Source organism: Brienomyrus brachyistius, chromosome 6 (assembly GCF_023856365.1).
Source record: "Brienomyrus brachyistius isolate T26 chromosome 6, BBRACH_0.4, whole genome shotgun sequence".
In the NCBI taxonomy this organism is placed as follows: Eukaryota; Metazoa; Chordata; class Actinopteri; order Osteoglossiformes; family Mormyridae; genus Brienomyrus; species Brienomyrus brachyistius.
In genome coordinates, this window is record NC_064538.1 from 24032768 (window position 1) to 24045539 (window position 12772).

The 12772-nt window shown below is 37.2% G+C and overlaps 1 protein-coding gene across 1 annotated transcript; it reads left to right on the forward strand.

Moving 5' to 3' along the window:
* The first annotated feature begins 352 nt into the window (after positions 1-352).
* LOC125745076 (rab GDP dissociation inhibitor alpha-like) lies at positions 353-12650 on the forward strand. The gene is made up of 11 exons (XM_049017559.1): positions 353-564; positions 5449-5556; positions 5995-6094; positions 6246-6380; positions 6505-6703; positions 6797-6928; positions 7097-7196; positions 7837-8008; positions 9099-9243; positions 9451-9505; positions 9789-12650. Exons 1-11 carry the CDS (start codon positions 520-522, stop codon positions 9939-9941), a joined length of 1344 nt encoding a protein of 447 aa, XP_048873516.1. The 5' UTR covers positions 353-519; the 3' UTR covers positions 9942-12650.
* Positions 12651-12772: the final 122 nt, after the last annotated feature.

A 12772-nucleotide genomic window follows, 5' to 3' on the forward strand; every position in this document is an offset into this window, starting at 1 on the left:
TTACGTTCTCACTCATCAGTACTAAATTTCAGTATTTCGGATGTGATATAGACGATTGCAGTAGGAGAACCGCAGCCAGCGGAGGAATACTTAGATTAAGCACGAGGTCACAAGCAGCACTTATTTCAACAAAGAATAATAAGAAGAAACAGACATTATTATTCGTCTGGTAATATCCAAAAATGTATATGTACATATATTTCCAGCATTACTAAGAAGAACCATATCTATCATTTCATCCTTGAAACTGTGAGTGTGGAGAGTGTTACGTCTAGATCGCGGGACTTTTTCCCGACGCGGATGTATGGTTTAGGGAAATAGCTGTGAGGAGAGGGCCATCTTTAGACTTTCTTGCCGGTTGCGATAATAGATATTGGAGTTCACTTTCATTTAATGATAATAAACTTATTATTATAGTGTATTGTATATCTTCAAATAGGATAAAAGAGTTGCACATTAGGTTTGCACAAACTGTATCTACATATTTTTCATAAACATTTATAGAACTGGATATTCGACATGGATGAGGAATATGATGTGATCGTATTAGGCACTGGACTCACAGTGAGTATTTTTCTTTCAACGCTTTTGTATTAGTGTGTGTATGTGATGTGTATGTATGAATGTGTGTGAGTATATATATACACATAGATGTATAATTGTATAGACTATGTATTAGTGTATGTGTGAATATATGATTTGGTTCTAGCCTTTTAACAACGTAACATGTTTCAATTCATTGTACTTCCCAAGGTACGGACATCCTTTCATCCCTTTTTGCAATACATGCAGTTGCAGTCAGGCAGTAAAACTTTTAGGAGACTTATACAAACACAGTAATATGTATGTTTATATTCTGCAAGGTCAATTTATGTTGACAACTTTCATAGACCAAAGGCCTGTAAAAGTCATGTTTTTAAACGTATGACTCGGCGTGGGTGTGGCGATGGGTTCAGTGATTTATTGTTATTATCATTAGTATCATCATTATTTCGTCAAGGTGTAGAGTCCGGCGAGCGGCTTCCATTTGAATTCCTTTTGATTTGACCGTTATATACACAAACACTTTGCCGGACTATTCTGATGAAAAATACACGTGTGTTTTAGGATAAGTGCTTTCTGGCAGACATTATATTGTAGCAACAGTGGCAATGCCAAGGATTTGAGGAAACGTCAACTCTCTCTCCCCCCCCGTTTGAAATTCAAAACTGTAACTTAAATTTTAAACACTAGGGAATATAAAAATTGAGAATATTATAGACATGCATGAAATAGCCATGCAGAATCGAAAAAACGTAAAATACTGCCATTAAGACAAAACTAACGACATATAAAGACAAAAGACAAAAAAAAACCCAGCGGACGCACGCGCCCACACACACGAGCACGCATGCAAGTGAGGACGGGCCACATTTCTAATAAATAGCATGTTTGGGCTTAAATTTTACGTCCTCCAAAATTACATAAAAAGTTGTTTTGATAGCGACTGATGCAATAACCACTAACCATGACGTTAATCAAAAGTGTTAACGAAAGTGTTTACACAACAATAGTATTATGAAGTAATATTAAAAAGGAATTATCTTAACCTTTAATATGTTAGTATGCTGTACTTCTGTATACAGACCTCATGCACTCCGTATAATTCTCATCATTTTCATCGTGGACATTCTGTGTACCATGGGTGGGGTTTCGAAGACGGATATCCCAGCCTGCAGCGCGGTGTTTTAGCTTAGCTGCTTTATATAGTTGCGGGGGAAAGTGTTTTACGAATGGAGCAGCTTGTAAAGTCGTCGTATTCATATTATTTGTTTTTAACTTTATGGAATAAACATAAAGTTATAAAGGATATGTTATCTCGTATACTTAAAACCTGAATGAAACATTAGGAATTTAAGCCTCTTGGAAGAGGGCGCGGTGTAAGAATTCAGACAGGTTTTGGAAGTGGTGGAGGACGTCACTGCCCACAAACACAGAGCCACTTCATACAAAATGTGAGCCGCACCCATATACGATGTAAACAAGCAAGAATACTAGAGGTTGAACATAGATGCTTAATATATCAGTCCGCAGTGTTGTTAATAATACGAACATTCAGCAGAGAAAATAGTCATTTATGTTTAAGAATTCAAATGCATAGATTTACTTTATTCATTAATATTTGTTCCTAGTTTTTTTTAGTTATACATTTACAAATGTGGCAGGATCTTTTGTCCAAAGTGACTGTGAGGTGAATCTCTGCTCCCACACTGCTACCATGCCCCCACACCCTGGTCTCCCTCCTCTTGAACTCTGCTGCTCTTCAATGCTTCTCAGTGTTAATCGTCTAGTTCAGGAATAGGCAACCTTGATCCTGGAGTGCCAGTTTCCAGCAGGTTTTCCATCCTACCTGGTCTCTGATGTACCACATCTGGTTTCAGAGTAACTCATCAGGATAGAAAACCTGCTAGATTCCAGCACTCCAGGATCAAGGTACTGATTAATTTGTTAATTAATGGAAAACACAAAGGGTGGATCTTGTGGGAATCCAATACTCCACTCCCCAGAATTCAGATTCTTTCTGAATTGGACCCTTATATACTTTATTTGGTAAATGTTACTATTCAGTTTTGTTTTATTATTATTCTGTTGTCATTAGGTATCATTCTGCTGTCATCATTATTCTCATTATTACTTACAAAATAATTAAACATGAACACTGAACAGTGTCATTCAAAGAGAAGCATACCTACCGGAGTTATAGGCTTCAGATCCTCATGTTTCTCTTTCTCCATAGTCCATAAAGAAATTAAATAGAAATTAATTTATAAAAAGACTTCAAGTATGCAAAAATATTAAACTTTATAAGATTAAAGTCTTACTTGTAAGATGCTTTGGCAACAATCCATACGTGCTCACATGAAGTCGTGGCAGTGTTGTTTTTGTATAACTATTTTCTTACACTGGGAGGGTGGACACTTAAGTAGTTCTATACTGAATAATATATATGCGCATGCAATATAGAAAACAAATAAAGCTTCATTTCAAGTATAATTTTTACTTTGATGTCTCTGACCGAGCTTGACCAATAAAAAGACAATGAAATGAATCTTTCTGTAATGTATACTATATTATATAAAATGTACTTAAAGTATGTTATATAAAGTATCCTTACCTTTTGTAAAAGTTTCAGCATGTTCCTGTTCTCCATTTCTTGAATGTCAACAATAGTTTGGTTGTGAAGCTCTTCAGATATATTTTGGTGCTCACGCAAATTCATTATTAGTTTTTTTTTTGACTCGGTCCATGACAAAATTAATTATTTTGACTGAACCAACAATTTACAAAAGCGCATATGATTTTGAAGTAGAACAATATTTAGAGTACACCACCAATGCTTGGAATTCACCTTTCTCTCACAGTTAAAGCTGCTTAAAAATGCTAAATTGCACGTCGTATGTTACGACAGGTCACTTCTTTGTTATATATTTTTATCCACATATTAATTCCATTTAATTCTACAATCTCAATTAAATTTGTTTGGGGTGCCTACTTCAGGATGTGCTGGGTTTATGTAGTATGTATTGCACTGGATAGGATGGTGTTACTGTTACTCTAAGATCTACCACACATTAAAATAGTGCTTATTATCCCTTCAGGAAAACCATTCTAACTTCTTGGGGAATGATAGTGAATTGTAGTCAGAATTTCAATAGCTTTATGGCACACATGTAAGCCTGATACTGCTATAATAATAATATGTTTGGACTGCCAACATTCAGCTGCAGTAACACTACACAATATCACAGAATTTCCTTCAGTAAAGGTTATCCTGATGACAGCTGTAGGTGGACAGAGCCTAAATAGAAATATACTACAACCAGTGACCCCTAAAAAAACCCAGACGTACAGAGAACACTCTTTTAGTATCATTACATCAGAATACTGGTGTGTGCAGGATCTTATGCTATGCACTGAAATACATGTTGTTAAACCAAGTAGTATAAGAATATTTAAAAAAGGACCAGCCTATAGGATTGCATGGTTTTAGACATGACAGGCCAAGAGTAAGGTAATGCTGAAATGCTGAAACATCAAATTTGACATGAATATGGTATAGTGGGCTGAAAATCTTAAGTTAGCATTGTCCTTTATAATATAAAGCAATTTTAAAATAGTTGTGATATGAAACATATACATATAGGCAAAGAAACAGGGCGATGCTGATATGTGGGTTAGAAGCTGGTGGAAGCAAAGGGCTTTACATTGGAACAAAAAAGACAATAGAACGTAAGTCAACAATGACTTTGATGGACCGTAAGGCGAACTGTTTCAAGGGCTTAAACCTTCATATTGAAATGAATACAAGGATGAAACAGCTCACAACTCTTGTAACATAAAATCTAGTTCATATTATACTTTTCCTCGTGCACTTTCAGGCTGCGGACAGTTATCTGCGTGGCAGCTCATGTTCGTACTGCATTTGGCTGCAGATATGGATGGTCAGGGTCGGTGCATGCATACAGCAGTGATAATCCATCAGACCAGGAGAGGGCAGTATTGCTACAAACAGAAATTTAAGCAGTGTATAAAACAGGTGAACTTTTATTAACAGTTTTACAGTTATTAGGCAAGACTTGGCCGGTATTACAGTAATAAAGCAAACCACAGTATTTTGAAATCCTTAACGCAAAAGGGCTGGGACCCGAACCTCACCTATTTCGCGAATTTTGTTAACAAAATTTCAAAATGGCAGAATTGTGCAGCTTTTTAAAATACCATATACCTCAGTATAATGTCTGGACAGTATGAAAAATTAGATAAATGAATACCTCTGATCTTCCTCATACAGCTGCTCATGTATCAAGAGCAAATAATTTTATCAATGAATCAGTCAGTGCTACCAAAATGAAAAGTATAACTACCATGAAATGCTTAGAAATAACTATCATTGAGAAGTGCAGGAGCATACTTACATTGACATTTTGACAATATATCTAAGTATATTGACTATCATGGTTGGAACAGTGCTGATTGTACCATTTGTCACTGGTTTGTGCAAATTGCAAATGTTTTAGTTCAATGCTTGAAAATGGTGTTGTACAATTGCCATTTGGTTCCCACACTATATGATTTTGTTGCAATTTTCTTCTTGTACTGCAATTTTTGTTCTTATATTGCCATTTTGCTGTATTGGTGTTACACAGTGCTGTGTGACTTTTTATTTGCCATTGAACTGTGTTCTTATCCAAAGAAATTACATGTGCATGCGAGTGCTTTCTCTTGCTAGTGAACTTCACATCCAGTAAGGCAGTGCTGAAACTGGTATCTCTGAAATGGTATATAGTATAATATATATATATATATATATATATATATATATATATATATATATATATATATATATATATATATATATATATACACACACACACTCTACATGTTTGATCTGTAATTGTGTTTGTCCAGGAATGTATTCTGTCGGGAACAATGTCTGTAAATGGGAAGAAAGTTCTACACATGGACAAGAATCCGTACTATGGAGGAGAGAGCTCCTCCATCACTCCTTTAGAGGAGGTAAGGAGAGAAACTGTAGACTGGGTGGGGGGTGTCTATCCATCCATCCATTTTCCAAACCGCTTATTCCTACTGGGTTGCGGGGGCTCCGGAGCCTACCCTGGAAGCAATGGGCACGAGGCAGGGAACAACCCAGGATGGGGGGCCAGCCCATCGCAGGGCACACTCACACACCATTCACTCTCACATGCACACCTACGGGCAATTTAGCAACTGGGGGGTGTCTAATCAAAGCAAATTCACACTGCTGGACAAATTACTGAAACATTCGTATTCCTATTCGTCCCTTTTTGGCAACTATTTTTTTTATGGTCCCATTTCATTGGCACCCTTCACTAGAATTATGTGATTTATGTCCTCTGAGTTTGAAAAAATGGTGTATAATTTCCAGATTAGTAGGCTTACGTATATCGCTACTTTGCATTTTCACCTCTGCAGCTTTACAAGCACTTTGGCTTGACAGGAGGCCCACCAGAGTCAATGGGAAGGGGACGAGACTGGAATGTTGACCTTATTCCCAAATTTCTCATGGCGAATGGTTAGTTAACACCTTACATAGTACCACTTACAATCATATTTTTGGTGCACCAGTGGAAGATATAAACAGATAATGGCTTAACCTTAAATAAACTTTAAAAACATAATAAGTATTATATATTCGTGCTTAGAAAATATAATTTACAACACAGGTCAACTGGTCAAGATGCTCCTCTACACAGAAGTGACCCGGTATCTGGACTTCAAAGTTGTGGAGGGAAGCTTTGTTTACAAGGGAGGAAAGATTTACAAAGTCCCTTCAACTGAGTCTGAGGCACTTGCATCAAGTAAGGCAGCATCTGACATTAAAATAGAAATGGATAGGATAACTGTATGGTTGATTATGATTATAAGTGTCATTTTACCTGTCAATGTTTTGTTTTTGTGTATCTCCATGCATGTTGCTTTTAGACTTAATGGGGATGTTTGAAAAGAGAAGGTTTCGTAAGTTTCTAGTTTTTGTGGCCAACTTTGATGAGAATGACCCTAAGACGTTTGAGGGTGTTGATCCCAAACTCACTACCATGAGAGATGTCTACAAGAAGTTTGACTTGGGCCAAGATGTTATAGACTTCACCGGCCATGCTCTTGCCCTCTACAGAACAGACGAGTGAGTGGCTCATATTAGCCCATAGAGACAAAAACAGTTGTGGCTCTTTTTTGGAAGTGCTTGGTTGATATGACGGGATTCTCTCCTCCGCAGTTACATGGACCAGCCCTGCCTTGAAACCATCAATCGCATCAAGCTGTACAGTGAGTCCCTGGCTCGCTATGGAAAGAGCCCCTATCTGTACCCCCTCTACGGCCTGGGGGAGCTGCCTCAGGGATTCGCCAGGTGAGCATACCCCCAATGCCTAGCACTGACCTTAACGTTGTATCCTTAACGCAGCAAAAGGTTGTCATCTAACTTGATGTGCTAAACATGTCCCAGGCTGCACACGAGAAGTTTTTCTCTTTCAGTAAATGACAATAATATATGTATGACAAAAATATCTGTTTTCAGATTAAGTGCAATTTATGGAGGAACATATATGCTGAACAAGCCAGTTGAAGAGATTGTGATGGAAAATGGCCATGTGGTGGGAGTCAAGTCAGAGGGAGAGGTAAAATAAAAACAAAAACATTATCCTATCACTCTAAAAAAATCTGAATTTCAAACCTCCATGGTTGGAATCTCACTTATTTCCTATCTCTGTGGAGTTTGCATGCTATCCCCATGACACGTGGGCTTTCTCTAGGTACTCCTATTTTCTCTCATAGTTCAAATACTTGTAGTTAAGCTTCTCTATATTGCCTGCAGAGTATGACGGTGTATGTGTATGTGCCCAGTGACAGACTAACATCCCATCCTGGGTGTACCCCAGCCCTGTACTGCTTGGGATAAGCCCCAGGCTCCCGTGATTGTGAATATGTGGTTAGAAGACGGATGGATGAATGGATATAAGACAAAGCGTTTCAGGATCTATGTTAAAATTAATTTGTGACCATTATATATATACCCTATATGTGTATTTTCTGCCTCTCATTTCAGTTCTATACTGTAATTGCTAATAGCAATTTTTTGTATTATACATGAAGCATCCGTATGAGGAACAGCATCTTTCCTCAAAATATAGGAACACTATTCCTCTGAGAATTATCATATATATAAAAATCTACCTGGCTAGTTTAATAAATCACATAAATGATACCACAGAGGACCAATGTTTTTTAGGCCATGTTCCTTCTGTCCTTTTTCTACAGGTTGCACGATGCAAGCAGTTGATCTGCGACCCCAGTTACGTTCCAGACCGAGTTCGCAAGTCTGGCCAGGTCATCCGTGTAATCTGCGTTCTTAGTCACCCCATAAAAAACACTAATGATGCCAATTCCTGCCAGATTATCATCCCCCAGAATCAAGTAAACCGGAATTCAGGTGAGTCCTGTTTAATAAGCTGATTTCAGTATATAAAGCCAAAAGAATACACATAATGTTTATTAATTTTAATGTAGCTTCGTCCTTCCATCTATCTGACAACTTGTCTTGGCCAGGGCTACAGGGTACTGAAATTCCCAAATTCTTTGCAATGTTATAATAAGCAACATTATACTTAAACTGTTGCACAATTTCATCATGCAGTCTTTCACAGAGTGGTGACACTCTCACCATCTTCACTGCACAGACACTCTTGCCTCTCTGGGAGGCTTTTTTACCAAATCATCTTACTGACCTATTGCCAGTTAACCTAATTAGTTTTGAGATAATGTTTTAGCATCACACAACTTTTCCAGCCTTTTGTTGTCCCTCTCCCAACTGTGTTGCTTTCATCAATTTGAAACTGAGTGATATTTGTCATAAAATAATATTTTTTTCTCAGTTTCAGCATTTGATATGTTGTCTTTGTTCTCATGATATGTTTTCAGTTAAATATGGATTTATATGATTTGTAAATCTTTGCATTGTGTCCCAACTTTTTTGGAGATGAAGTTGCACTAAAACAGGATTTAAGTTAGTATTTTTTTTAGCTTTAAATTATTCTGTTCTAAAAAAATATTGTTCCATTTTTTTATTTCCTAGGACAAATTCTTGATTGAGTATTAAGTATTAATGGATTAGTATTGAGTATTAAGGCCACCTCATGGGAAAAATATAAAACATTTTGAGTCAAAAGTTTTGCGATTAAAGTAAAATGTTTTGAGATTAAAGTGGAAATAAACTTTCAAGATTGTGGTGAAAATACACGTTGGAGATTAAAGTCAAAATAACCTGTCAAGAATAAAATAATCAAAATTTTGAGATTGAACTTTAAATAGAAGGTGCATTTTAGGGATAGCTTCTCCTGGCTCCAATAATAGGGACTGCAAAATGCAACCAGGCTTCCGGCTTTTGCTTGAAAGTTTATTTCAACTTTAAAAAAAGAAATACAATTTCAAAATTTTGACTGTACTGTCAAAATTAATTATTCCTTTCTTCTCTTCAGTGGCTTTACACCTCCTATCTTATTTTTTATCTCTCTCACCAACAGACATCTATGTCTGTATGATCTCCTATGCCCATAATGTGGCGGCCCAGGGGAAGTACATCGCCATTGTCAGTACCACTGTAGAAACCAGTGAGCCAGAGACTGAAATCGAACCTGCTTTGGAGCTGTTGGAACCCATTGACCAGAAGTTAGTCTGATCTTTGTTTCTTCCACTAGCCTACCCACTACCAGTTCAGACTTGTACCACCAGCATTAATATGTTCTGTAAACAGTTAAGTGTTACTTAGATATTATTACAACCTAAAATCAATATAATAATCAATAATTACCAGTAATCAAATATTATCTCACTGGGAAGCTTGACCAAACTCTGCTTTTCTGCTTGTGCCTGTAGGTTTGTGGCCATCAGTGACCTTCTTGAGCCCACTGACGATGGCACAGAAAGTCAGGTCAGTTTTAACCTGAGCCTGTGTACTTGTAGACATGGCTATAGAGGAGGTGGGACATGATGGACCTGGTCAGACATTTGTTGATAGATGGTGATAAATCTGAATTCTTTCATGGGAGTAGATGGATTTACTGTGCATACAGTCCAATCTTATGGAGGGTCTGGTACTGTATATGCATACTTTAAATCACAGGTTATATGTCTACGTGTTTCAAGTACTATAAACCACTGGGTAATTCAGGAATTGTGAAGTAATTCTGATGTCAGAATATTGCTTTGCACAGATATTTGTATCCCGGGCATATGATGCCACTACCCACTTTGAGACGACCTGCAATGACATCAAGGACGTCTATAAGCGTATGACAGGCAGTGATTTTGACTTTGAGAACATGAAGCGCAAACAGAACGACGTGTTTGGGGAAGATGAACAGTGAAGAGTGGTGGTGGCTGCTGGGAGAGGGTAAGGCAAGGTTAGGGAGGGTTAAGGAGAGGGGTAGAGCCTCGGGTGTGGAGAGAGGACATGGAAGGACCTTTACTTCAGAAGTCCTTCTGGTTTACCTGTTGTCTCCCTCTCCCACCTCTGTCTTCTAATCCTAGGTACATTGCATACACACACATATACATATCCTTTTCTTACTTCCTCTGTATCATGCAATGACTCCGAAATGCAGGGTTGACACTTTTACACAGACTGCCTTGCAGACAAATAACAGTAAAAATCTGGATAACTGATATTTGCCTTTACTGTTCATCTAAAACTACAATGACATACATGGATACATTTGGATACTAATTGATCATTTGGATACATTTTTGATCACTAGAAACAGTGGATCAAGTACAGTCTACTTGGTGGTAACATTGTACTCTTACCATAATACTCCAATGTAATACAAGGGGCAAAACCTAGGGGTAAAAATGACAGAAACCAGGAATAGCTGATCAGTGTCATAAACTGAAGGAAAATTACATCCTGGCAGTGTGCCTTCTTTACATTTTGTTAAAATAGCTGCTATTGATCATTCCAGTCAACCCTGCGTTCTCAGTTTTATTAAACACTGTCAGTACCTCTGTGATTTCAATATGCATTTATACCCTCTTCGAAAACGTAAGGCCAGAGGAGAGGATGTTGAAAAATGTATATCTCTACACATGGCCTACTAGTTCCCCTACATTGAAATGCTTCCCTCTTTCTAGCAGTAAGGAACAAGCTAACTGGCAACTCACAACAAGAGAACTAGGTTAAGGAATATAAGTTCAGTTATTTCTGGAATCTAAGCTCAGTATTTTGTTGTTTTTTAAAATAAACAGACACAGAGAGACTTTGGGAACTTTTGAAATTATATTGTTTAATATTGTATTACTTTAACTGATGTGGATGAATTTCAGGTTGAAGGCATACAAGACAACTATTCAGGAGAGAAAGAGAGGTGTGACAGAGGACAGTAAAATCTGAGTAGTCTAATTTTTTTCATTTGAGTGCAAAATTACAAGCTGAAGGCTTGTATAGAAAGTATGGTAATGCTTCACATTAACTGCCCCTCTATTATGCATTTGATAGAACATTTTTGTATACTGTAATCATATAATTATTATTATGAATGTATGTTAAAGCTGCTAAGGTATGATAGGATCTTAAGGTATACTTACATTATGAATGCATTATGAAGGTGAATTGAATGTTCTATGAGTGCATAATAAATGCATTATGAAGGTGCAGTTAATGTAAAGTGCTAGTGAAAGCATTGGGACCAATGATTTTTAAATACATTGCAGATGGACAATTGTAACAGACATAAACCACATTACTAGTATATATTTAGTTCATTAACTTGTAATTTATTAATTATATATTTTCAGTGTTAAGACGTGTTTAATGAAGCATACAGTAACAAGGGCAACATCATCTTTGTTGAAACACTGGTTTATATGTTATTGTTGAAGAGTTTTGAAGTAATTTAACTAAGAGCAGGTCGTTCTTCTGAAGGATGCTTGAGATTTTTTTCTATTTAAGGAGCTCACAGAGCTTTTGAGGTACAGATGGTTAGTTGTGGAAAAATTCTAGTAAAACCCTGAATTTGTTTTCCTGTATATGACCCAGTGGGGGGAACAGCCTCTGTGGTTTGGCTCCAGAAACAAGCCCCAGGCCTCTTTCTCTCTATTTCTTCCACATTTTCTACCTGCAAAAAGACAGGGCTAAACTAAATCTTAGGAAAGTCTTAAGAAAGTTATGAAATGCAATGGGCTAGTTGCAAAACAAAATTAAGTCAAGGAAGGATCCGTCCTATTTTTCCACAATTTATTAATGTCACGCTAATCCATCAATGTCCATGGCCTGACCTGCTGAGCAGGATACGTTGGTCTGGGGGCTGAAATTGCTATCATTTTGATTGGTGGATTCTGTACCTCATCACCTGGCCTTAAATATAGTAACAGTGTGATATCCGGACAGAAAAGGTTGGAACCTACCCAGATGGCTGTTACACATGGAGTATAGGGTATAGGATATATGAGCAGCAATTTTATTCCTCCATGAGAAGTGACAATGGACAATGCCCCTATATCCACCTGAGCCTATCCTCTAGTTGAAGATACAAAAGTCATAAACAAAAAAGAGTTATTTCTTTATTGTATTGCACGGTTTCATTGTTTTCAGTGACTTGCACTCCATGAAAATGTAATATTATGGTTTTACTTACTGGATTAGCTGTTTTAGGGATTCTTTATGATTCTTCAGCTACATATCATATACCCCCTTTTTATTTATTTATTTAATTTGAAGCAAATGCCTTTGTAATGTGTCCAGTGTCCATATTCATTCACTCTTTTGAGAGATAATATACAGTAGAATACACAACAACTGAAACCTCTCTTTAAATCTGTTGTAACCTATTTATTATGCTGTCGATTAGCTGGCTTGTGGTCTTAATTGGAACACTAGTATGTAAACAGTACATAATCTTGTGCAACAAATGAACTACAAATAAATAAAAGATGTCACACGGCAAACTGAAAGTGCTACAGTGACTTTAAATTTCACAAGACACTGTGTTAAATGGTGTTTTGAGAAGTAAGAAAGGAAACTGTGTTCACAATGTTGCAAATTATGGTACATCCAGAAGGAACATTTTATAAAGGGAAATATATTTACAACATTAACCATATGGAGACCAGGGTTTGATTCCCTGCCCCGGCTCCATGTGTATGGAGCTTGCATGATCTCCCCGTGCTGTTGTAGGGTTTCCTCCAGGTTCTCCGGTTTCCC

Coding starts and splice junctions, on each gene's coding strand:
- LOC125745076 (XM_049017559.1), top strand. CDS start 520: ATGGATGAGGAATATGATGTGATCGTATTAGGCACTGGACTCACA. Junction 8,009..9,098: donor TCAAGTAAACCGGAATTCAG/GTGAGTCCTGTT, acceptor TCTCACCAACAG/ACATCTATGTCTGTATGATC. Junction 9,506..9,788: donor ACGATGGCACAGAAAGTCAG/GTCAGTTTTAAC, acceptor TGCTTTGCACAG/ATATTTGTATCCCGGGCATA.